The sequence below is a fragment of the Gossypium raimondii genome, chromosome 11, assembly GCF_025698545.1.
Source record: "Gossypium raimondii isolate GPD5lz chromosome 11, ASM2569854v1, whole genome shotgun sequence".
NCBI classification, from domain to species: domain Eukaryota; kingdom Viridiplantae; phylum Streptophyta; class Magnoliopsida; order Malvales; family Malvaceae; genus Gossypium; species Gossypium raimondii.
The window spans coordinates 4866843-4892943 of record NC_068575.1 but is presented as its reverse complement, the minus strand read 5'-3'; the positions used below and the strand labels follow the sequence as shown (position 1 = coordinate 4892943).

The 26101-nt window shown below is 35.6% G+C and overlaps 4 protein-coding genes and 1 long non-coding RNA gene across 6 annotated transcripts; 4 read left to right on the top strand and 1 right to left on the bottom strand.

The window, feature by feature from the left end:
- The first annotated feature begins 516 nt into the window (after positions 1 to 516).
- LOC105801339 (uncharacterized) lies at positions 517 to 1735 on the top strand. Its single transcript, XM_052623528.1, has 2 exons — positions 517 to 552; positions 638 to 1735. The coding sequence occupies exons 1-2, from the start codon at positions 517 to 519 to the stop codon at positions 1733 to 1735; spliced, it is 1134 nt and encodes a 377-aa protein (XP_052479488.1).
- Positions 1736 to 3905: 2170 nt separating this feature from the next.
- On the top strand, positions 3906 to 6260 carry LOC105801338 (uncharacterized). The gene is made up of 2 exons (XM_012632651.1): positions 3906 to 5834; positions 5883 to 6260. The coding sequence occupies exons 1-2, from the start codon at positions 3906 to 3908 to the stop codon at positions 6258 to 6260; spliced, it is 2307 nt and encodes a 768-aa protein (XP_012488105.1).
- Positions 6261 to 7989: 1729 nt separating this feature from the next.
- On the top strand, positions 7990 to 15450 carry LOC105801337 (uncharacterized). The gene is made up of 3 exons (XM_012632650.1): positions 7990 to 8595; positions 8743 to 8832; positions 15334 to 15450. Exons 1-3 carry the CDS (start codon positions 7990 to 7992, stop codon positions 15448 to 15450), a joined length of 813 nt encoding a protein of 270 aa, XP_012488104.1.
- Positions 15451 to 17849: 2399 nt separating this feature from the next.
- Positions 17850 to 21548, top strand: LOC128034893 (uncharacterized). 2 transcript variants are annotated; one of them, XR_008191050.1, is made up of 2 exons: positions 17850 to 18123; positions 21345 to 21548. It is a non-coding gene; the product is annotated as an uncharacterized LOC128034893 (long non-coding RNA). The 2 variants fall into 2 exon arrangements; XR_008191049.1 differs by lacking the exon at positions 17850 to 18123 and adding an exon at positions 20965 to 21181.
- A 2190-nt stretch (positions 21549 to 23738) lies between these two features.
- LOC105801336 (probable purine permease 11) lies at positions 23739 to 26069 on the bottom strand. Its single transcript, XM_052624020.1, is given in 3 exon segments — positions 23739 to 24272; positions 24275 to 25018; positions 25575 to 26069. Coding segments are annotated over 3 exon segments (1140 nt in total). The 5' UTR covers positions 25612 to 26069; the 3' UTR covers positions 23739 to 23913.
- Between the last annotated feature and the right edge of the window lie 32 nt (positions 26070 to 26101).

Sequence of the window (26101 nt, the reverse complement as noted above, 5' to 3'; positions counted from 1 at the left end):
ATAGAGTCGAGCCATAAACTGATCATATTTGTCTTTGTGTCGAAAATCAAAAGTTTTTTAAAAATTCATGAGTTCCCTTTGCACTCATTGATGTTTTATCATGGTATTTTGGAAACTTTGCATTTGCATTTGCATTTCGCCCTTTAAGTGGGAGCGAGAAACTAGTCCTTCGTGAGGTTTTCACCTCCGTGCAGGGTAGTGGACCGCTTCCGGGATACATCCGTACCTATGTCTTCGTGAGATTTTCATCTCCGTGCAGCCATAGGGAAATGTGTCCCCCTGAACTGAACTCGATCCGCATGAGCCTATAATGGGTGAGGATAGAGGAATCTGCTGGTTCGGGTACCCTTACTCTAGAAACTAAACCTCATATAGTGAGCTTTAGGAACTTACCCTAGGTAGAACTACTCCAAAACCCTAGTAGATTCCTAATAAGTGTTCTTGCCATGTTATTATATCTTTATATGTGATACTGACTTGTTTTATTTTGTTTTGATTGCATGACATCATGATTGCATGACATTTCATTATAAAGGCGTTGGTTCATATTCGGTTGCCAAATAGGAAGCTTATCATGGGAAATAGGTTTCTTAATAGAGTGTAGGATAATACGGCTGTCCGGGCTTGGTCTGAGAAGATACAGCGTGAAAAAGGTGACAGTTTGGCCGTGGGACACGTATCAGAGTTATGGGACTTCACTCGTGTTAGCGTAGCTCAGAACAACTTGCAGGAGTTGAAGGAGATTTGGGATCAATGGGATAATGAGGTTGGGCAGTTATTCTATTTAAATTATGGGGATTTACCTTATTTGCTTGACATGAAGGTAGACAAGCGTCTGTTTCGAGCTCTTGCCCAGTTTTGGAATCCGGCCTACAGTTGCTTCACATTCGGAAAGGTTGATCTGGTGCCTACAATAGAGGAGTACACGGCTTTACTTCGATGTTCGAATGTTCAAGTGGATAGAATTTATTCAAAAGCGGTAAATGTACCAACCTTCTTGAGGAAGTTGATGAATATAACAGGGATGAGTGAGCAGTGGGTTACAACTCGGATTAAGCAAAAAGGGGATAGTAGGTGTATTCCTTGGAAAGGTTTGAAGGACCTCATTTTAGCACACCCAGATGCGAGGAAGAAAGTAGACGTCTTTGCTCTAAGTATATATGGTCTAATTTTGTTTCCTAAGATCTTGGGACATGTTGACGAGGCGGTCACTGATTTATTCGATCGGCTTGATAAGGGAGTTACACCAGTCCCGGTAATTTTGGCAGAAACCTTTAGATCATTGAATGCATGTCGAAGAACGGGAGAGGGTAGATTTATTGGATGTGCGCAGCTACTACTTGCGTGGTTCCACAGCCACTTTTGGAAGGTTGATAAGGTTTCATATCAAGTCTTCTCTGAGAGTTATTCACCGTTGAAAGAGGTAGTGGCTACGTCAAGGAGAGATGACATCTCGGAGGAGAAATGGATGGCAGTCTTTCAGAGTCTGCAAGAAGAAGATATCGAGTGGAGAGCTCCGTGGTTGCTTCCAGATGAAATCCTATATAGGTGTGGGGATTTCGACTGGGTTCCGTTGCTCGGGATTTGGGGAGCTGTTGGTTATACCCCATTGCTAGTGTTAAGACAATACAGGTCAAGACAGTTTGTGCCTGCAACACAGGGATTAGCCAAGTGTGAATTCTCATACAAGGATGATGGCTACAAAAGAAAGGCTCGTGAGATGGCCAATACATAGAATCAGACTCGCCGAATGAAGAGATTAGTCGTGGGTTCAATGACAACTTCTGAGTATAACGAATGGTATGTTAGGAGGATTAATGACAACATTCCTGGGCCAAGTTCAGAAAATAGTCAGTCGATAGAGGAGCATTTGCGCGTCGTCCCTTCTGAACTGGAAATCATAAAGCAAGACCTCGAAAGAAGGAATGCAGAATTAGAGAAGAAAATAGAGCAAATAGAGGAAGAAAAGGTGAATTTAAGGTTGGACATAGATGTTTAGAAGCTGGAAACCGAAGGCCTGAGAAAAGGGAAGCGCAAAGTCGAGGAGGATCTGAGTAACTTGAGGACGGATTATAAGAGACTACGTCTGTCAGTAAGAACTGCTGGGTTGGGAAAAACCTCAGAGCAGTGGCGTCAAAAGGTCCAAGAAGAAAAAGCCAAGACTGGTAGATGGGAAGAAAGATTCCAGGAAGCCCAGATGCGAAATAAATCACTTGAGAAGAGTTTGTTAGAAAATCAAGATGAAATATATAAACTAAAGGTTAAAGTGGCTGAACTTGAGAAGATTGTTTATCAATACCGAAATCGAAATTTAGTGGCAGGACTGCAAGCAAGTTTAAGCAGGATTGAGCAAATGAAGAAAATTATAGAAAAATTAGAGACAGCATTGCAGAATAGTGAAGCCAGGATTGAGTATTTAGAGGCAAACAAAGATCATCAAAGCGAACAGCTTCACTATTTCCAGAATCAGGTCAAAAGCAGGGACCGCGTTATGGGGGAAGCTTTGGTTCAGATTCAAGAAGTAGCAGATCACCTACAAACTTTGGCAGTACAAGCTGACATGTTAAGCGTAAAGTATGAGTTGGAGTCAAACTGAGGTCAGGAGTTAGCCTCGTTGCTTAAAAAGATCAAGGTCTTAAGTGTTAGGGCGAAGTCGTATTTGTAGCATATTCTATGTAAAGAAATTTTTTTTCAATAAGTTTCCCAAGTGGAATTGAATCATAATTAACGCCTCTTTTGCATTCATCTCATACATTGCATCATATGCATTAGCATCGCATTATATGCATTAAAGACCTTTATCTAATCCTAATAAGTCAAAATCACTGTTCAGTTAACCTGGAAACCAACCAACCAACCCAACACCTAGACGGCACTCGGGCAAAGACAAAAGATATGGATCAGAGGTTGGAAAAACTCGAACAGTGTCAAAAGGAGATGCAGGACCTACTTCAGCTACAAGTGCAGGAGCGGTTAGACAAGATGAAACAAGAGATGTCTGAGAAGATGCGGGAATCTCAAGAAGATATAGTGGCAAAGTTAACCCGCCTGATAGCTAAGGGACTCGATAAAGGAAAGGGCCTCATGGCAAATGTCGATGAGGGAAATGATGATGAACTTTCCCATCCTCCGGGTTTCACCCCTCCACATGTGCGAACTCAAGCTGAATACCCTCGCAAATCTACTGTTACCATCATGCCGCAGCAGTTTCGGGCTGGGTTTCGAGCTTCCAAGTAGAACCGGGATCTAATCCTGAAAATAATCCTATTAACCCTGTCATTCCTGACTTTGATGAAGTGGTTGAGAAGGAAAGAATGAAGGAAGAGTTACCAAAGCAGTTGGAAGAAAGATGCAGGTGGCTCGAAGAGAAATTCAAGGCGATAGAAGTCACTGAAAGTTATCGAGGCATTGACGCAAAAGAGCTGAGTTTAGTGCCAGATCTAGTACTCCCTCATAAGTTTAAGATGCCTGAATTCGAGAAGTACAGTGGGACGACTTGCCCAGAGGCTCACATCACCATGTTCTGCAGACGAATTGCGGGATATGTTAACAACGACCAACTCCTGATACATTGCTTCCAAGACAGCCTTGCAGGGGCAGCATCCAAGTGGTACAATCAGTTGAGTCGTGCCACGATTGGTTCCTGGAGGGACCTGGCACAATCGTTCATGAAACATTATAGCCATGTGACAGACATGGCTCCTGATAGAATCACCCTCCAAAACATGGAGAAGAAGCCGAGTGAAAGCTTCAGACAGTACGCACAGAGATGGAGGGAGGTTGCGGTCCAAGTTCAGCCACCGCTCTTGGAAAAGGAAATGACAATGTTGTTCATTAACACCCTGAATGCACCATTCATTACACATATGTTAGGAAGTGCCACAAAAAGCTTTCCTGACATAGTCATGAATGGTGAGATGATAGAGAATGCCATCAGGAGTTGGAAGATCGATGCGGGAGAGAGTAACAGAAGATCGGCCTCGAGAAGGAAGGAGAGCGAGGTGAATAACACGAGTATATACAACAAGGGTTTCTCGAAGTCAGTAACAGTGAGCCAGCCAGGAAAGGTGGCTGCCAGTCAGCAAAGCTCGTCGAGACAGGAGGTCGGTACAAGGCAAAATGTTGAGAGGCCCCAATTCACGTCAATTCCTATGTTATACAGGGAACTATACCAAAATTTATTTGACGCACACGTAGTTTCCCCTTTCTATCTGAAGCCCTTGCAACCCCCGTATCCCAAATGGTACGATGCGAATGCACAGTGCAATTATCATGCGAGAATAACAGGGCATTCTATAGAAAACTGTACGGCCTTTAAGAAGTTGGTTAAAAGGCTCATTGGTATGGGTGTCGTTAAATTTGATGACTCGACCAAGGTAAAAAACCCATTACCAAACCACACTGATGGTGGGGTAAATATAGGCGAAGACAGATTGATCAAGGCAGACATTCTGGATTTGAAAACTCCTTTGAGATGGGTCTGGAAGGAGATGGTGAAAAGGGGACTAATCGTCTCAGAAGGAAGTTGTGAAAAGAGGAGGAACTACTGTGAGTTCCACCATGAAGTGGGGCATGAAATCCAAGAGTGTACGAGGTTCAGAGCCCTGATACAAGGTATGATGGATAATAGGGAGCTGGAATTCTGTAAAGGAGTTCAAGAGGAGAGTTATGTATGCGCATCGGAGTTGGCATTGGGAGTCCCGAAGGCTAACCGTCCTGTGGTCATCATCTCGCGACCTCAGAACAGTGAGGTTGGGGCACGAATAACACCAAAAGTAATCATTCAAAAATCGGCTGTGTTTGCATATAAGGATAACAGGAGGGTTCCTTGGAGTTACGATTGTAATGTGACAATCCCGGGGAAGGAGGATGTAATCAATAAAGAGGAACAGGATGAAGGAAGGCACCACGAACAGATGAAAGCACGAGTAGAGCCAATAAGGGAAGAAACTTCAGTTGAAAAGAAGAAGAATGTGGTCGAACCTGAATTGTTGGTCAATGAACCAATCAAAGAGGAGGAAGCTAGAGAGTTCTTGAAGTTCATAAAGCATAGCGAGTATAGCGTTGTGGAACAGCTGCACAAACAACCAGCTCGCATATCTGTGCTAGCTTTACTCCTGAACTCGGAGGGACATCGAAATGCACTACTGAAGGTGCTAAATGAAACTTATGTTGCCGACGATATCTCTATTAACAAGTTGGATCGACTGGTCGGTAATATAAGCGCTGATAACTTCATCTCTTTTAGCGATGATGAAATACTACCTGGGGGTATAGGATCTACTAGAGCTTTACACATCACTGCAAAGTGTAAAGGGTGCATGTTACCAGGAGTTCTGGTAGACAACGGGTCGGCACTGAATGTATTGCCTCTATCCACGCTCAACAGGCTACCTATGGATAGTTCACATATGAGGTCGTGCCAGAATATGGTGAGAGCATTTGATGGCACCGAGAGGAAAGTCATGGGAAGAATTGACATACCCTTGTTAATTGGCCCAACTTTCTATGAGGTAGACTTTTTGGTTATGGACATCAAGTCTTCTTACAGTTTCCTATTAGGAAGGCCGTGGATTCATGCAGCAGGTGCGGTACCGTCATCGTTACATCAAAAATTGAAGCTAGTGTCAGAAGGCTGGGTAGTGACGATAGATGCTGAAGAGGATATCATTGCATCTGTGACTAACAATGCGCCTTATTTGGAGACGAGTGATGATGCAATCGAGTGCTCTTTCCGTTCCTTGGAGTTTGTAAATGCAACATTCATCTTTGAGGGAAATAAGATCCCGATGCCGAGAATATCAAAGACCACAAAGATGGGGCTGCAATTGACAGTTGAAAAAGGAGCTTTGCTAGGGAAATGATTGGAAAGATATCTTCAGGGCCGAGTTGAGACTCCAGTGTTGAAAGACAAGCAGGACCGTTTTGGCTTAGGATACAAGCCAGATGCTAGGCAGAAGAGGATAGAGCAGGAAAAGAAGCGAGAGAGAAGAATGGCTCGTTTGACAGGTGATGAAGTCAAATGGGAACCCATGACCTTTCCTCACCTATCCAAGACTTTTGTATCGGGAGGATTCATCTATCAAGGAATGCTAAGGGTCAGAAGTATTAACACGGAGTTAGAGAGTATTCATGCCGTATATGAAGAAGCGACGGGAGGAAAAACTTTGCCGGATATTCGTCCTTACGAGTCGGGAAGGGCGCTAAACAACTGGACTGCAGAAAAAATACCTGTAGTTTTTAGGATTTCCTCAGAGTAATGTCCAGAACACCCTTATTGCTTTTAGCCTAGAAGTGATAAGGATTCCTTTGTGAAATAGGCTCATGTCCAAAAAATCGTTATTTCAATAAAGTTCATTTTTGCAGTCATTTTTGGAGCAAATCTTTCTTCCCATAAGTGCAGTTATTTTGAACCAAACTACACTTGCATTTCATTCATGACCATATTGCACCAAACAAATTCCTGAATCCATATTGCTTTTATAATAGGTCCTACGATATCAATGATACGAATGTCACTCTTAAGAATTTAGAGTCTCCTTTTGAATGAAACATGTGTTTAGAGGAATCGCATGATTTTGAGGATGACGAAGACTGTGGTTTGTCTCCTGACTTGCTGAAGATGGTAGAAAGAACCGAGAAGCAAATCCTTCCTCATGGGGAATCAATAGAAATTGTAAGCTTAGAGGAAAGAAAAGAGGTGAAGATCGGATCTGATATCTTTGCAAAGACGAGACAAGACCTCATCAGACTACTCCAGGAATTCAAGGATGTCTTTGCATAGTCATACCAAGATATGCCTCGGTTAAGTACTGACATTGTAGTCCATCGCCTTCCTATAAAAAAAGATTGCAAGCCAGTGCAGCAAAAGCTCAGAAGGATGAGACCTGATATCGTGTTAAAGATAAAAGAAGAGGTCCAGAAGCAGCTTGATACCGGATTTCTGCAAGAAGTCAAGTATTCTGAGTGGGTGGCCAACATCGTACCAGTTCCGAAGAAAGATGGAAAAGTACGAATGTGTGTGGATTACAGGGATTTGAACAAGGCTAGTCTAAAGGACAATTTCCCATTGCCCCACATTGACACATTGGTAGACAATACTGCGGGCTTTTCATTATTTTCCTTCATGGATGGCTTTTCGGGGTACAATCAGATAAAGATGCATCCTGAAGACATGAGAAAGACTATGTTCATTACGTTATGGGGGACGTTTTGTTATAAAGTGATGTCGTTTGGATTAAAGAATAAGGGAGCGACATATCAAAGAGCTATGGTAGCCTTGTTCCATGATATGATGCACAGGGAGATCGAAGTTTATGTTGACGATATGATAGCGAAGTCCAGAACGGAGGAGGAATATGTGCAGGTCTTTAGAAAATTATTCTTAAGATTGAGAAAGTTCCAGCTCAAGCTTAATCCAGCGAAGTGTACTTTTGGGGCCAGGTCAGGAAAATTGCTAGGCTTCGTGGTCAGTGAAAAGGGAATCGAGATTGACCCGGCTAAGTGAAGGCAATACGGGATTTACCTTCACCCCGCACTCAGAAAGAAGTTCGAGGATTTCTCGGAAGACTGAACTACATTGCTAGGTTCATTTCACAACTAACCGAGAAATGTGACCCTATATTTCGTCTTCTGAAGAAACATAACCCTGGTACTTGGGATGAAGAATGCGAAAAAGCCTTTAACAAGGTGAAACAATATTTTTCCAATACTCCGGTGCTGTCACCACCTAGCCCGGATAGGCCGCTGATATTGTATCTGACAGTGTTTGATAATTCCATGGGGTGTGTGCTAGGCCAACATGACGAAACGGGAAGGAAAGAAAGGGCGATATATTATCTCAGCAAGAAATTCACTGACTGTGAAATGAGATATTCGCCTATTGAGAAGTTATGTTGTGCCTTGATTTGGACAACCCGAAGATTAAGGCAGTATATGTTATACCACACGACTTGGTTAATTTCAAAGTTGGACCCGTTAAAGTATATGATGGAGTCAACTGCTTTGAATGGGAGGATGGCTCGATGGCAGATCTTACTGTCTGAATTTGATATTGTCTATGTGAGCCAAAAGGCTGTGAAAGGGAGTGCAATTGCTGACTTTCTAGCTAGTAGAGCTTTGGAGGACTACGAGCCATTGAGTTTTGATTTCCCGAATGAAGACCTGATGTGTATAGCCGCTACTGAAGAAAATCCCCAAAAAGGTCACCGTTGGAGGCTAAACTTTGATGGAGCCTCGAACGCTGTGGGCAATGGAATTGGGGCAGTCTTAGTATCCCCGAATGGTGATCATTATCCTTTCACTTGCAAATTGGATTTTGTTTGCACAAACAACATGGTAAAATACGAAGCATGCATCATGGGTATTCGTGCAGCTATAGAGCGAAGAATCAAAGTGTTAAAGGTCTATGGAGATTCGACATTGGTGATATATCAGCTCAGGGGTGAGTGGGAAACGAGAGATCCCAAATTAGTCTGTTATCGAAATTTGGTCCTTGAATTGATTAAAGAGTTTGAGGACATCACTTTTTGCTATCTCCCACGAGATGAGAACCAGATGGCTGATGCACTAGCTACTTTAGCCTCTATGATCAAGGTCAACAGACATGAGGATATGAAGCCTATACAAATGAGTATCCAAGAAGACTCGGCTCATTGTTACAATGTCGAAGAATGAGAAATTGATGGCCCTTGGTATAAAGATATTCTACGATATGGAAAAAACCGTGAGTATCCTGGCCAGGCAACTGAGCATGAAAAGAGAACTCTGAGAAGGCTAGCCATTGATTACGTCTTAGATGGGGAGATCTTATACAAGAGGGGAAAAGATCAGGTACTGTTAAGATGTGTGGATGTCGTGGAAGCAAAGAAAATTCTGGAGGAAGTCCATGATGGCATCTGTGGAACGCATGCCAGTGGGTTCACAATGGCTAGACAGATTATGAGATTTGGGTATTACTGGTCCACCATGGAAGGGGATTGCATCAATTATTACAAAAAGTGCCATAAATGTCAAATCTATGGTGATAAAATACATACACCACCTTCGCCTCTTCATGTCATGACTTCTCCATGGCCTTTCTCCATGTGGGGTATGGATGTCATTGGGCCAATATCGCCGAAGGCTTCAAATGGGCATCGTTTTATATTCGCGGTTAGTGACTACTTCACCAAATGGGTAGAAACTGCTTCGTATGCTAATGTTACGAAATCATCAGTCAGCAAGTTCTTAAAGAGGGAGATCATATGTCGGTATGGAATGCCTGAAAGAATCATATCCGACAATGCGTTGAATCTGAACAACAGCTCAATAGCAGAAGTCTGCAGTCAATTCAAGATCAGACATCACAATTCGTCGTCATATAGCCCAAAAATGAATGGTGCAGTGGAAGCGGCCAATAAAAATATAAAATAGATTGTGGGGAAGATGACTGAGACTTACAGGGACTGGCACGAAAAATTACCGTTCAGCCTCCTTGCTTGTCGAACGTCAATCAAGACCTCCACAGGGGCAACTCATTTCTCCTTAGTTTATGGCATGGAGGCAGCCTTGCCCATCGAAGTTGAAATCCCTTCTCTCCGGGTTTTGACTGAGCTACAATTGGATGAAGCAGAATGGGTTCAGTCTCGATACGATCAGTTGAACTTGATAGAGGGAAAAAGGCTAAAGGCTATTCAGCATGGTCAGATGTACCAGAAAAGAATGATGCGAGCCTACAACAAGAAGGTCCGACCCAGAGAATTTCACGAGGGGGACCTGGTGTTGAGAAAAATTCTTCCTCTACAAAAAGATTTTAGGGGGAAATGGATGCCGAATTGGGAAGGTCCTTATGTTGTAAAAAAGGCATTTTCTAGAGGAGCCCTGATCCTGGCTGAAATGGATGGAAGAACCTTGCCTAATCCAGTAAATTCAGATTCAGTCAAGAGATACTTTACTTAAAGAAGGGAAGGAACCAAAGTGAAAACTCGCAAAGGGCGCTTTGATTCCAAAAAAAAAAATGGAGAGGCTAAGGTGAAAACCCGCAAAGGGCACCTTAAGACCAGAGGGGATTTGAGTTGAAAACCTGAAAAGGGTGGCTCAAATTTTGATTGTCATGTGGTAGTCTTGTTGTACCTAAATCGGCAGAAAGGAATAGACGACATCTTAGGGCATCAACAAAATACTGTGAATCTCCTAAACACGTGTTGAATTCAGAAGGGTCTTCGAAAAGTTCTATAGAGAAATTCAAGTAGAGATATTTGGGGCACTTGATCATAGTATTTGTATTGAATTCGTTGTTTTAGAATATTTCATTCTTTTTCAATATAAATGTCCCCAGACAATTCCTCTATCATTGACAAGCCATTGCGAGCTATGCTCCCAAATTAATTTTGTTTTATTCATCGTTATGATCTTTTCGCAAACATGTTGCATTAGAATGACGATTAATGGACTAGTAAAACTTTCACAAGGGAAGTTTTTCATATTACTCTAGAAATCTTTGAATAGCTCAGGAACCTGAAACAGGACTATTGTTTAGACCTTCACCGGGTTAAAAGGTCGGAGATATCTAGGAGTCAAGAGTCGAGATTAAAATTTTCAAGTTTTGACCAAACGTTGTTGTCACAAAGGAAGCCTTAATGAGCAATAATGACTTTAAACATTCAATATTCATTTTTCATGACATAACATTCAAATGTCATTCATACATGCCTAGTTAGGAGCATTTGATTCATTCTGATCATAACATCCTAATCATTAGGCATAATTAGGCTCATAAAGTAAATCATACAGGTCATGTTTCACAGAGAGCAGATTGGTGAAATCATAAAGCCTTATCTCCCTGAGCAACAGTGGAGTAGGTTGAAAGATAACGGATCTTGTCTTCATGTACTGGCGTGAAGTAGATCAGAGATATCAGATCTTGCCTTCTCATACTGGTGGCGAAGCAGATCAAAGAAAGCAGATCTTGTCTTCATGTACTGGCGTGAAGTAGATCAAAGATAGTAGGTCCTGTCTTCCTATATCGGTAGCGAAGTGGATCGAATATACATATCTTATCTCCCCATACTGGTGGTGGAGTAGATCTTGTCTTCATGTACTAGCGTGAAGTAGATCAAAGATACCAGATCTTGTCTTCCCATACTGATGGCAAAGTAGATCGAAGAAAACAGATCTTGTCTTCATGTATCGGCGTGAAGTAGATCAAATACAACATATTTTATCTTCCCATACTGGCGGCAAGTAGAGTGAAGATTACAGATCTTATCTCCCTAAGCAGTAGTGGAGCAGATCAGAGATGGCAGATTTTACCTCCCTCAGGTTGCAGTGGAGTATATTAAAGCCAGTAATTCTATCTCCCCGATCGGCAGTGGAACCGATCGAAGAAAGCAGGTCTTGTCTTCATGTATTGGCTTGAAGTAGATCGAAGAAAGCAGATCTTGTCTTCCGATACTGGTGGTAAAATAGATCGAAGATACAAGTCTCATCTTCCTGAAGTTGCAGTGGAGCAGACTGAAGTAACCAATCCAATCTCCTTGAAGTTGCAATGGAGTGGATTAAGACCACAGATCTCATCTCACTGAAGTTGCAGTAGAGCAGATCACATCAGACTTATCTTTAAGTTGTAGCAGAGCAAATTGAAGCTACAAGTCTTATCTCCCTGAAGTTGCAGTGGAGCAGATTAAAGATAGCAAATTTTGTTCTTTTTGAGAAGCTACAAAGTACGAATCTTATCTCCCTGACATTGCAGTGGGGTTGATTGAAACGCTAGTTCCTGTACCTCTGAAGATGCAGTAGGAAGGAATGAAGCTACTTAAAGAAGAAAAGCACCGAAGAAGTCGAGGCTCAGCAAGACCGGGCACAATTGGGCTTTTAGTCTTTGCTCTATTCCCGTTACATGACATTGAGCAAAGAGGGGCAGCTGTACAAGCCCAAATTGCCCGGGCCCAAACAAAAACAAAGCAGACAATTTCAGTTTTTTAATAGCAGGCCTAAACTCGTCTAAGGCCCAACAAATAAGTGGCCCAATAACAAAACTAACCTAAGCCCAATACAGACATCAGCCCAAAACACAAAAAAACAAAAGAGGAAAACCCTAGCTGCATCTGCCCCAGCGCCACAACAGCACCCACGCCGCGCCCAACGCCCGATCGCCGCACGTTTCGGCCTCCACGCGCGCCAAACTCTCCACGAACACCTGAAAAACGGACTCAAGGAGTCCAAAGAGAAAAAAAACAACAAGCAATATTGTTTTTTTTCCCTCGATTTATTTTCTTTTCGGCCTATAAAAGGCCCTTTTAAATCTGTAAAAGGGACGATATTGTATGAACGGAGAAAGTATGCAAGAAATAGAAAAAAAACCGAATACAGATTGTTTTTTTTATTCAAGGTGAAAATTTTTTTCGTTTTTTATTCTCTTTATTTCATTTGTTCTGATTTTTTTAAAAAATAATAATAATAAAAAAGGGAAGAGGCTTACCTGCGTGGTCATGCCGATGAAACCCGAAGCACGCTTCGCCTTGACTACGGGTCCGAATCGGGTGATTGGTTGAGGCGGCATGCATGGCGAGGGAATAAAACCCTAGCAGAGGGAAAATGGGCAGCATCTGTTTTAATTTTTTTTATGCTGAAAATGTTTTCTGAAATGTTTTTTTTTTGTTTAAATAATGATTCAAAACGGCGCCGTTTTAGCCTGGGGTGACCCGCGCGGTGACCCGACCCAAAGGGGAGGATCCGCGCGCTCTGACGTCACATGGACTATTTGCGCAATTGGCCCCTCCTGTTTGCAGCGCATTTCAATTAAACTTGTTTAGTTTTTTAAAAATTGGGCCGCACATTTTATTTTTGTTTCAATTTGGCCCCTTGCTGCGCAGTGTTTTGGAAGGACGAGATAATTTCCCTTTTGGTCCTCCGTTGTTACGCGCGTGTTCAAGTGGACCCTTTTCTTTTAAAATTTTATTCAAAATTCGCCCATTTTTTTGTTTTTAAGTTCAATTTGGTCCATTTTAGCTATTTTTCTTTTTTTTTAAATATTTATCATTATTATTATTATTATTATTATTATTATTATTACTATACATATACACGCATGTTTTAGATAATATACATGCATATATATTTTAAAAGATTTTAAATATATATTTTTGTACATACAAACGTTCTTTTATATACATACTTTTGTTTTCATATTATTTTTTCGTAAATACGTATATATTTGTATATTTCTATTTTATATGTACATATGCATATCTTTTATCCATACGTTTTTTATATTTTTTAACTTTTATATACCTTATATTTTATATATATACTTATACATTTTTTGTAAATATCTATACATATGCATATATATATTTTAAAAATCTTATTTTCATAATTTTCATGTACATAAATACATACTTTTTTATAAATTATTACAAGGTTTTTGTTTATATATTTCATTCCTTTTCTCTCACATGTATACTTATATGTTTTTTTAAAAAAACATGCACACTCATATTTTAATTTACTTGTAAATTGTGCTTGTATATATATTTGTAAATACTTATTTATTTATATTTGAAATTAGAGTATCTGTTTCACGTTATACCTTAACCTTTTTAGCATCCCTTTTCAAAAATATATATTTTGATTTTCTCAAAGGATTGAAATCATCCTATTTTATAAATTCCAAAATATTTAGCATTGAGATTCTCGGAAAGATTGTGTCCTAACTTACTGGATCGCGATTATTTTTTCGATGAATTTAGAAAGCCAAGTATTTGTTTTGCAATAAATTCGCAAATTTTAAATAAAAAGCTTATTCTCGGGAATTCAAAATGTTGGGTCCTAACTTACTGGTCATGACATTCTCTTCTCTAAATAAGAATTTTCAAAACAAAAGGCAATATTCGGTATTTTGAAGATTTAAAACATTGTGCCCTAACTTCTTGGGTGTGGTGTTTTATTTCTTTGAAATAAGAATTGTCTTATTATTTTAATCCATTCATGAAATAAAAAGTTTCCTTGTAAAATCTTTTCAAATTTTCGACACCAAGGCATTTAAAAAAATCAATTTGGTACCAATTTTGGGCGTTACGAGGTGCTAATCCTTCCTCGTGCGTGAATCGACTCGAACTTGTTTTCTCAAATTTCATGAGACCAAAATTATTTTTAAGGTGGGCGATCACACCTTAATAAAGGATCGGTGGCGACTCAGCTTTTGTTTTTAAAAAGTCAACAACTAAAATTTTGTTTTCAAAAAACGGTTTCGACATTGTAAACTTATTTAAATTTTAATTTGATAATCGGATCCAGGCTGTAATCTTTTAAGTTACATTAAAATAAATATTTTCGATAAATTTTAAAAGGATATGTATTCGGATACAGGCAATTCAGTTCTTGACAACAAAACTAGTGAATATAAAAAGGTATATTGATTTCTCATGTTTTAATTTTTTTATTTATTTTAAAAATTATTATCCCAATCTCTTATTGAACTTTTGAATTTTGATTTTAAATAATTCCCCATTTTATTTCTTTCTAGTCTTCTAAAATATCAATTTTAGTCCTTTGGATTTTTTAAGCTCTTAAATTTAAACAAAATGTGAAAGTTTCCATCAATTCACCTTGTTTTCCGTATTGTCATTGATTTTATTTTTTTATGAGATAATTAAAGAGATACTTTCAATTTTAAATAAAAATTAAAATTTATCAAAATACTGCTGAAAATTTTTTTATATTAACTTATAAATAGGTTATTGATCGACTTCCTCACCAATTGTTTGGGAGTGTATTCAGTTACTCTTTAAATAGAGGAAACATGGTCTTAGATAGAGAGATAAATTACAGTAATTCAATATTAACACACCAAAATTCCTCCCAATACAATAATGCTAATGGAAGCCTTGCTCAATGTTTAACTATGTTTTTTCCTTAACTCTTTCATTTCCATATCGATTCTAATATTTGTATAAAAATTAAAATAAATTTTAAAAGCTAGTGAAAATTAAAATGAATTTCAGTAAATAAAAGAAATGTAAAAATAGTTGAACCCAAATTTTTTTAAAAAAAGCACATAGTAAAATAGATGAACCCAAAATATTAATTATACAATTATATTGGACACTTATATTTTATTAATTCACCAAATAATTTTTAATTTATTAGTTTATAAAATATTCTAGATACCACAATCCGATTGTACACTTATATAATTTGTAATTGTGGGAGTTTTACCTAGGAGACATCCATTCATCATTCAGGTAAACACCCAATTTTCACATTTAAAGTACTTCCCAAGTTAATATTAAAAAACATTTTAAAGTTCCCTTCAATTTTGTTTTATGGTTAATTTTCGTTGTTATTAAACAGCTTGCTTATGATGTTGAGGATGTTATTGAGAATTTTGCTCTCAAGATTGGGTCCAAAAACAAAGATGGTCTTCCAAGTTGTATTAAAAGATCAATGTGCATTTTGATCGAAGGGTGATCGCTCCAAAAAACCAGGTTAAAGATAGAGAAAATCATAGAAAGAATTAACGACTTGGTCCGATGATTACAGACCTCTCATATAAAGGAATTAAAGCATGGAGAAAAAGGATCAAGTTCGTCAACTGAAAAGCGAGAATCAAGGTGGCCTTATCCTCATATTATGGATGATAATATTCTCGACCACTCTTGCTAAAAAATTGTATTATTATTGTCAGGTTATTGATAATTTCGATCACCCAGCTTTCATATTTCTCAACAATGTTAGAAAAGTTCAGAAAAATATTCTATTTGGTTTCAAAACTTTAGTTGAAAACAACAGGAAGAAATTAAAGAGATGATGAATTAGCAAAGAAGTTATTTAACGTTTTGAAAGATACAAAATGTGTGATGATACTTGATAATATTTGGACTATTGAAGCTTGGAATAATCTAAAACTTGCCTTTCCAGTTACAAGGGACAGCCATAGCAAGATATTTGCTCACCTACTTCTAACTGTTAGGACCTTAGCTATCCTACTTCTAAAGTTTCAACTCATGTTCATACATCCCCTTAAACTACTTGTTGAACATACTTTCAAAATAGTTCAAGATTAATTTAAGTGCTCCCATTTTTTATTATGTAATTAATGTTTATCTATTTCTAAGCAGTAAATAAAAGGGAAATTCGTGCTACACTATGGAATGAACATTCTCATCTTTTCGATTGGCTTAGGGAAAAAGAGTAAAGAATTTGAGATTACTGAATATTATTATATTTATCTTATCTTTATCACTTTACTTGAAAATCAAGTTGGATGTTTTACTTGGATATGCACCTTTGGAGTTGTTGTTGACACCATTTTTTTGATGAAAAACGGGGTCGACTTGGATTTTGAAAATAAAACGAAATTGGGAGTCGCCACCAATATTTTTTGATGAGGTGTGATCGGGTCACCTCGAAAAGTGGTTGTTTTTAATAAACGATTTAATTTTTATTAAAACAACGATTTTGGTCTACGAAATTTAGAAAAATGGGTTCGGGAGGTGGTTACGCACGAGGAAGGATTAGCACCCTCGATACGCCCAAAATTGGTACCTAGTCGATTACTTAATGTATTGGTGTCGAAAATTAAAAACTCGAAAAGAATTTAAAAATACGATCCCTCTTTATTGTGTTAATTTTTTTAAAATTAATCGAATAAATCAAAATGGAAAATGCCTCCTCATCTCGAAGTAACAAGATGTCACATTCAGTAAGTTAGGACACGACACCCTGTATTTTTGAGAGTAAGCTTGCATATATTTTTTTGTTTAAACCTCATTTATTTTAATTTTAAAAGGGTATTCAATTACTTAGAATCAACGAGAAAAATCGAAGCCCAGTAAGTTAGGGCACGATTTCTCGAATTTTCTAAATATAAAATATTACCTTTATTTTTGAAATTTTACGTGTTTGGAAATTAAAAGGATATTTTGCTATTTAGGTTTAACGAGAAAATCGAGACCCAGTAAGTTAGGGTACAATTTCTCGAATTTCCAAAATACAAAATATTGCCTTATTTACGAAATTTTCTTTTGCAATAAATGACAATAATATGGAACTACGAACAAGCTAGTTATAGTACACAAAATGACAATGAACACACAATATATCTAATTTAATACCAACATTAATAACCAAAGGAAAATAAAACAAGATAATATATATAACAATCTAAAGTAAATAATAATTTAACATGAATGATTTATAATAACAATAAATAATAAAAGTTTCGAATAAACAATATACAAGAAAACTTAAAATAAATAAATATAAAACGTTTTAGAATAAATAATATTATATAAAAGTTACAAACAGTTTCAAAGAATATATACATACATATGAAAATTCAAAAGAGATATAAATATATATATACATGTATAAAATAGTTTACAGTAAATAAAAACTTTAAAAAATGATAATAAAGAGTTTTTTGTTTAAAAATAATAATAATAATAATAATAAACAAATAAATTAAATGGACCCAGGACCAGACTGAAATTAAAACAAAATTAAATGACGGAATTTAAATAAAAAAGACAATTGGGGCCTGAACTAGACGCGCGTATAGCCACAGGGACGAAAGGGAAATATTCCCATGCCATCTGAACGGCACCGTTTCAGGGAACAACAACTGCGCCTGGTCTAAGGACTAAATTGAACCAAAGGAAAAACATTGGTGGCCAAAATCAAAAGAAGAAGGGAACCACATTGAACGTGCCACGAAAGCAGGGGGACCAAAGGCTAAATAGCCCCTTAATCAGAAACGCGCGGATCCCCTAGGCGGGTCGGGTCGCGCATTGGGTCTGAGGGGGCTAAACGGCGTCGTTTTGCAACTCTTATAAAGGTAAAAATTTTTTAAAAAAAATCATTCTGCCATTAGAAAATAAAAAAAAATGTTAGAAACCCTCTCCCTCTCTTCTCTTCTTCCCCAAATCCGACCGTCGGGTTTCTAGGCCTTTGGCCGCCGTGGCTCCACCGTAGGCGGTGGTCGGCGCCCTCAAAGATCAGGTTTTTAACCCCGTTTTCACCCCGTTCGAAGGCCGAGCCCTCTTGGCATAAAAGGCCAAAGGAAAAGGACCTCCTTCGCCCTTTCTCGGTCCGATTCCGGCGACCGAAGGGACTGTCGACGACGACCGCGGGTTCTGCCAGGTACTTTCTTTTCTTTTGTTTTTAAAAAAATCAGATTTATTAAAAATAATAATAATAAATAAACAAAAGATAAATAATGAAAAGGGAAAACGAAGAGAAAACAATAAGATCAAAATCAACCCTTTCAATATTTCTATCTTGTTTTCTGATTTCCAGTGTTCGTAAAACCGAGGAGAAGAGAAGAAATTACAATATTTTTGTTCGGACTATATAGCCGATTTTACAGTTGTAATTATCTATTGTGAGAGAGGAAAATGTACTTTACCCCGTAGTTATACTTGATAAATTGTTGAATAAATTTATTTTTGAGCAAGACTTCGCAGAAGTAAGATTGATAAATCAAACTACATTAACAAATATCATGTATTGAATCTCTCTTTACTTATCTCTTTTCTCATGCTTTGGATTTGTGTTTATTTCTCTTCTTTCTTTACTTCCCGCATTAAAGTGTTTATTTACCTCAACTCAAATATTTGTCTAAACATCAAATTGAAGAAAGAACAAACGGAGGCTCTAGCAATTTCTTTTATTTATTTTTGCTCAATAATTAATTAGAATAAATTACATTTTCCTTATTTTTTAATTAAGAATATTTATGTAATAAAACGACTGAACCTAGACACAATTGATGGAAGGTTCATATTGCAGCTTAGAGCTTAGAGCTTAGAGCTTAGAGGATAATTCGTGATTTATTTGTTGATTTATTTAGTTGGTGAATATAACAAGTAAATCAACTGAAATTTTGGTAAATTATATTTAACTTACTGGGAATTTTAGCTATAAATAATTAGAGGTGTTTATAGTCGTGCCTAACTAAAATTTTAGGGTCCATATGTTAGATTTGGGTTTGGCATAAAAATGGATCTAAAATTTTTCCAAGTTCGATTCGGATAAATATATTAAAACGCATGATCCGTTCATATAATTTTTTTAAAAAATACATAAAAATCTAAGAACATTAAAATATATGTTTCCCAAAAATTGAAAATAAATTAAAAAATATATGTATACTTAAATAATACTAAGATAAATGCCTCTAAAATAATAACAAAATTAACAATAAAACAAAATTAGACAATAACAACATAATTGTGATAGGATAGCAAAATAGTGAAAAATAACAAGAAAATAACAATAAAAAACTGCAATTTTTTACATATTTGGGCCGGCTCAGTCGAAAAAGCTTTACCTAAAGCTGACCTATTATTTAAACAAATTTTAATTTTTATCTAAATTTATTTTTCAAACCTATATTTTATTAAACTCACTTATTTTTAAAGCAGATTCGACCCTAAACAGTTATATAAATAACCACGCATACTGCCGATCGTAAACATGCGATTCATCAATAAAATTTAGTTTTTATTAATAATTTAGTTAAGTGATTCAACTTGAAGAGTTGTATTTATCAATTTTGTTTGGAGAGTTTTTTTAATAAAATTCACTCTTAATTTTGCTTCTTTTCTACTTTATTCTTTTAAATGTATTTAAGTTTTCTTTTAATTTGGATCCGTGACCAACAAATATATATTTAAATATTTGTATTTATAAAATAAAATAATTATTATAAATATAATTATTTTTAGTAAATATATTTATTATTTAATTTTATGAATAAAAATTTATTAATTAAAAGATAATTTAAATTTTAAAATTTTAAAATAATATATTTATTAATTAAAAAACTTGAAATGATATGAAATAAAAATTACGAATGTGTTCGAAAAGAAGAATTACACCTAGGTCTCAAAATTGAAATCATTATTATTTAATATATATTTAATTGAAGAAGTTAATATATTAAAAATATTCATTAAAACCAAAAGAAGCTTAAAACAACATGAAATATAAAATATAAATGAAATAGGAGAGGCTGAACACGATACTCAAAGATAAAACCACCAACATATAATAATTCAACCAAAGAAATTGATTGTATTAAAAAAATTAAAAAAATTGTAACTTGGGGAAAGTGCGTCCAGCTGAACGTACTTTTACTTTCTCTCTCCTAAAAACTACAACAGAATTTTTTTTTATAAAAATTGGTATCATTGCTAAGTTTCGCTTAGTGCTTAGAGGATTGTTTCCGTCAATGCAAATGTAAACAGTCAATGGACTTTGCTATATTCTCAAGGTTCATTTGTCAATAACTCTTTTGCACATCATAATATAGATGGCACGGAATAGAATCTTAAAGAAAGTAGCATTGATACACATCTTAAAACTTTCATTAATCTCTCATAAACTTGATTTTATCAGCACACCAACTTACTTTAGCAATAGATTTAGCCACGGCATTAATTATATGGTATGGTAAAGAAAAGTAAGTTGAGTCTCAATATCTTTCACCTCTAAATTATTTTCCATATTTAAAATTTGTAATATTTTTATACTTAAAATTGGGAAAATATATTTTGAGCCTCAAAATATTTATAAAAATATAAATTTTAGATCTAAACAACCATACTCATTATTTTGTATTTATCTATAATTTGGACAAAATAGAAAATGAGAGAGAGAGTAACCTTTTGATTTTCTTATAAAAAAAACAATTACTATTTATTCATACAACATGTATGGTAGACATGTACATATGCATATAAGAATCTTTGATCCCTTGGATTCCTAGATAGGAAGAAAAACCTAAAGAGTGAAAAACATAGCCACTACTTTGATTTGGAATCTTCAATCAATTAAGTTAAACTTCAGATTTTGAAGCTTCGATTTCTTGGGATTCCTTTTTCTTTGACTTTTATCATCAAGATATTGTTGGTAGATATAAGAAGCAAATCCCCAAAGAGTGAACAACATTGCCAACTCTCATCTCTTTTGGTCTCCCAAATCCGACCGTCGGGTTTCTAGGCCTTTGGCCGCCGTGGCTCCACCGTAGGCGGTGGTCGGCGCCCTCAAAGATCAGGTTTTTAACCCCGTTTTCACCCCGTTCGAAGGCCGAGCCCTCTTGGCATAAAAGGCCAAAGGAAAAGGACCTCCTTCGCCCTTTCTCGGTCCGATTCCGGCGACCGAAGGGACTGTCGACGACGACCGCGGGTTCTGCCAGGTACTTTCTTTTCTTTTGTTTTTTTAAAAAAAATCAGATTTATTAAAAAATAATAATAATAAATAAACAAAAAGATAAATAATGAAAAAGGGAAAACGAAGAGAAAACAATAAGATCAAAATCAACCCTTTCAATATTTCTATCTTGTTTTTCTGATTTCCAGTGTTCGTAAAACCGAGGAGAAGAGAAGAAATTACAATATTTTTGTTCGGACTATATAGCCGATTTTTACAGTTGTAATTATCTATTGTGAGAGAGGAAAATGTACTTTACCCCGTAGTTATACTTGATAAATTGTTGAATAAATTTATTTTTTGAGCAAGACTTCGCAGAAGTAAGATTGATAAATCCAAACTACATTAACAAATATCATGTATTGAATCTCTCTTTACTTATCTCTTTTTCTCATGCTTTGGATTTGTGTTTATTTCTCTTCTTTCTTTACTTCCCGCATTAAAGTGTTTATTTACCTCAACTCAAATATTTGTCTAAACATCAAATTGAAGAAAGAACAAACGGAGGCTCTAGCAATTTCTTTTATTTATTTTTGCTCAATAATTAATTAGAATAAATTACATTTTCCTTATTTTTTAATTAAGAATATTTATGTAATAAAACGACTGAACCTAGACACAATTGATGGAAGGTTCATATTGCAGCTTAGAGCTTAGAGCTTAGAGCTTAGAGGGATAATTCGTGATTTATTTGTTGATTTATTTAGTTGGTGAATATAACAAGTAAATCAACTGAAATTTTTGGTAAATTATATTTAACTTACTGGGAATTTTAGCTATAAATAATTAGAGGTGTTTATAGTCGTGCCTAACTAAAATTTTAGGGTCCATATGTTAGATTTGGGTTTGGCATAAAAAATGGATCTAAAATTTTTTCCAAGTTCGATTCGGATAAATATATTAAAACGCAGTCCGTTCATATAATTTTTTTAAAAAATACATAAAAATCTAAGAACATTAAAATATATGTTTCCCAAAAAATTGAAAATAAATTAAAAAAATATATGTATACTTAAATAATACTAAGATAAATGCCTCTAAAATAATAACAAAATTAACAATAAAACAAAATTAGACAATAACAACATAATTGTGATAGGATAGCAAAATAGTGAAAAAATAACAAGAAAATAACAATAAAAAAACTGCAATTTTTTTACATATTTGGGCCGGGCTCAGTCCGAAAAAGCTTTACCTAAAGCCTGACCTATTATTTAAACAAATTTTAATTTTTTATCTAAATTTATTTTTCAAACCTATATTTTTATTAAACTCACTTATTTTTAAAGCAGATTCGACCCCTAAACAGTTATATAAATAACCACGCATACTGCCGATCGTAAACATGCGATTCATCAATAAAATTTAGTTTTTATTAATAATTTAGTTAAGTGATTCAACTTGAAGAGTTGTATTTATCAATTTTGTTTGGAGAGTTTTTTTAATAAAATTCACTCTTAATTTTGCTTCTTTTCTACTTTATTCTTTTAAATGTATTTAAGTTTTCTTTTAATTTGGATCCGTGACCAACAAATATATATTTAAATATTTGTATTTATAAAATAAAATAATTATTATAAATATAATTATTTTTAGTAAATATATTTATTATTTAATTTTATGAATAAAATTTATTAATTAAAAAGATAATTTAAATTTTAAAATTTTAAAAATAATATATTTATTAATTAAAAAACTTGAAATGATATGAAATAAAAATTACGAATGTGTTCGTAAAAGAAGAATTACACCTAGGTCTCAAAATTGAAATCATTATTATTTAATATATATTTAATTGAAGAAGTTAATATATTAAAAATATTCATTAAAAACCAAAAGAAGCTTAAAACAACATGAAATATAAAATATAAATGAAATAGGAGAGGAACTGAACCTGATACTCAAAGATAAAACCACCAACATATAATAATTCAACCAAAGAAATTGATTGTATTAAAAAAATAAAAAAAATTGTAACTTGGGGAAAGTGCGTCCAGCTGAACGTACTTTTACTTTCTCTCTCCTAAAAACTACAACAGAATTTTTTTTTATAAAAATTGGTATCATTGCTAAGTTTCGCTTAGTGCTTAGAGGATTGTTTCCGTCAATGCAAATGTAAACAAATCAATGGACTTTGCTATATTCTCAAGGTTCATTTGTCAATAACTCTTTTGCACATCATAATATAGATGGCACGGAATAGAATCTTAAAGAAAGTAGCATTGATACACATCTTAAAACTTTCATTAATCTCTCATAAACTTGATTTTATCAAGACACCAACTTACTTTAGCAATAGATTTAGCTACGGCATTAATTATATGGTATGGTAAAGAAAAGTAAGTTGAGTCTCAATATCTTTCACCTCTAAATTATTTTCCATATTTAAAATTTGTAATATTTTTATACTTAAAATTGGGAAAATATATTTTGAGCCTCAAAATATTTATAAAAATATAAATTTTAGATCTAAACAACCATACTCATTATTTTGTATTTATCTATAATTTGGACAAAATAGAAAATGAGAAGAGAGAGTAACCTTTTGATTTTCTTATAAAAAAAAAACAATTACTATTTATTCATACAACATGTATGGTAGACATGTACATATGCATATAAGAATCTTTGATCCCTTGGATTCCTAGATAGGAAGAAAAACCCTAAAGAGTGAAAAACATAGCCACTACTTTGATTTGGAATCTTCAATCAATTAAGTTAAACTTCAGATTTTGAAGCTTCGATTTCTTGGGATTCCTTTTTCTTTGACTTTTTATCATCAAGATATTGTTGGTAGATATAAGAAGCAAATCCCCAAAGAGTGAACAACATTGCCAACACCTTAATTGCATCCATTTTCTCCTTATAAAGCAGAACACCAACAACTGGAACAAATGGCAAACTAAGCATACTCACAACATTTGAGAACAAAGATGACACCAAATAGATCAATCCCACTACTCCCACTGTACAAATCTGCCATGCCAAAGCTATTCCAATCAAACTCACTACATAAATCACCTTCCCTTCATCAAATTTCTCCATTTCGGACTTTAAATCCATGAATTCCAAACTCAAAACAACCCCAACAAGCAAACGAAACTCGAAACCAATGAAGTGTAAATCTGCATTTCAAACACAACACTAAATGTGTCCTTTTTCAGTATTTTGTCAAATGAGAATTGTGTTAGAGACAGCAATAAAGCATAGCCTGCAGAAGCACCAACTGTTGATATAAACCCAATGGTATGTTCATTCTTTCTTACTGGATTTTTCTCATCTCTTTTGGTCTCAGAACTGTCGGGATGAATTGCAACCATTGAAGCTGATACGGTAATGAAGATGATCGAGTTAAGCGTTAGGATACCGAGCTTTTTGCAGTTGATAACCACCGAAAAGATGGCATTGAATACCAATTGGCTTGCACAAAGGAGGGAATATGTTGAAATGGAAAGTGGTTTAACGCCAACTGTATACATGAAGTTATCAATGCCTAGCAGACAACCGAGGGAAAAGTAGACCACATAATGGGTTATGTTGTTGGAGGAGCTTGGGGACTGCTTGTTAAAGGAAGGGAAGAAGAGAAGTGGGAGGTAAAGGAGAGGGAAACCAGCTGTTTGCATGAGAGATGCCATCCATTTACTTTTTCCTCCATTGTTGAAGTAGAATTTGGTTAACAGAACGGCTGCAGATTGACCGGCGAGGAGGAATAAGATGTTGAGTGCTATTAGAAGCCACGGTTTCCAGCGGTTGTCAGGGCTGAATATTGGAGGTTGATCGGTGGTGGTGGTGGTTGATTCCTCTGGATGAGGTGTTTGAGGTTCTGCAATGGCATGGGAGGACATTATCAGAGATGGTTCCTGAATTGTTTTTAAGACAAAAAGAAAGGGTGCTGCTGCGGCATATGGTAGCTAAGTTACTTGAAAGAGGGTATGAGTGTCGTAGACAAGTATGCCTGCAATATCTTCAATTCTTTCCATGACCTTGGCAGGTCATACCTTCGTACTAATGTCTTAAATCTTAATAGTCCTAGCTATAACACATTGCTGCAAGAGTGAAATCTAGGCCTTAATTTTATTGATGACAGGTATGGCCTGTGTTTCTCTGTTCTTCATTTTTCTTCACATTCATACATGACTACAAGGTATGATTTTTGACATGTTCATGACATTCAAGTTTACAGCATTTGTTTGATTAATAGGGAAGTTGTTTGCGATTTAAATAGAAACTGCAACACCAACTTTACTGGATCATTATTTTACGGTTTCATCTTTGCTGCCGTTAATATTCATAGAAATCATTCAGACAACATCTGCAATAAACACGAAATGAACATGTATCTAAATAGAGAGAAAGGACAGAGGAAGAAGAAAAAGAACCTGATTTGCTGTCATGCTGAGCTTCAATTATTTCCATTAGCTAATCCAAAATAAACCCAACACATCAATAATTGAAGTAAGGATTTGGAGCTGTCATTTTAATATGTTTGAGGACATTGTTTGTTCTTGGTTCCTTTTTTGTTCTTAACCAATGTTCCATGCAATAATCAATGTGTTATCAAAAAATACAATAACATAAGTAATTATGGAATTTTTTATGGCGGCAGGAGCCTGTTCCTCTTGGATTGTAATTAGACATTAGATCCTATTTAATCCATTTATTAATCGTTTATCATCTCAATATTACAAATATCTATATTCTAAATCTAGAAAGAAACGAATATCCAATTTTCTTTCTTTTTTTTCTTTTTAATAATGGAGGCCTTCGATCTTTTATCTTCAACAAATGACAGAACATCGATGTATATGATTCTGCACCAACTACTAATTCACCAATATTGCACAATATGACTCAGATTTAGTGTACCACATTGGGATATGTGTCCAGCATAAATATATTCAATTTT

Excerpts from the sequence above, each read along its gene's own strand:
- LOC105801339 (XM_052623528.1), top strand. The coding sequence starts at position 517 with ATGACATTTCATTATAAAGGCGTTGGTTCATATTCG. Across the intron at positions 553-637 it reads AAGGCGTTGGTTCATATTCG|ATACAGCGTGAAAAAGGTGA; the intron begins GTTGCCAAATAG and ends TGGTCTGAGAAG.
- LOC105801338 (XM_012632651.1), top strand. The coding sequence starts at position 3,906 with ATGAATGGTGAGATGATAGAGAATGCCATCAGGAGTTGGAAGATCGAT. Across the intron at positions 5,835-5,882 it reads AGATGGGGCTGCAATTGACA|GGCCGAGTTGAGACTCCAGT; the intron begins GTTGAAAAAGGA and ends AGATATCTTCAG.
- LOC105801337 (XM_012632650.1), top strand. The coding sequence starts at position 7,990 with ATGGAGTCAACTGCTTTGAATGGGAGGATGGCTCGATGGCAGATCTTA. Across the intron at positions 8,596-8,742 it reads CTTTAGCCTCTATGATCAAG|GCAACTGAGCATGAAAAGAG; the intron begins GTCAACAGACAT and ends TATCCTGGCCAG. Across the intron at positions 8,833-15,333 it reads ACAAGAGGGGAAAAGATCAG|CTTGCTTATGATGTTGAGGA; the intron begins GTACTGTTAAGA and ends GTTATTAAACAG.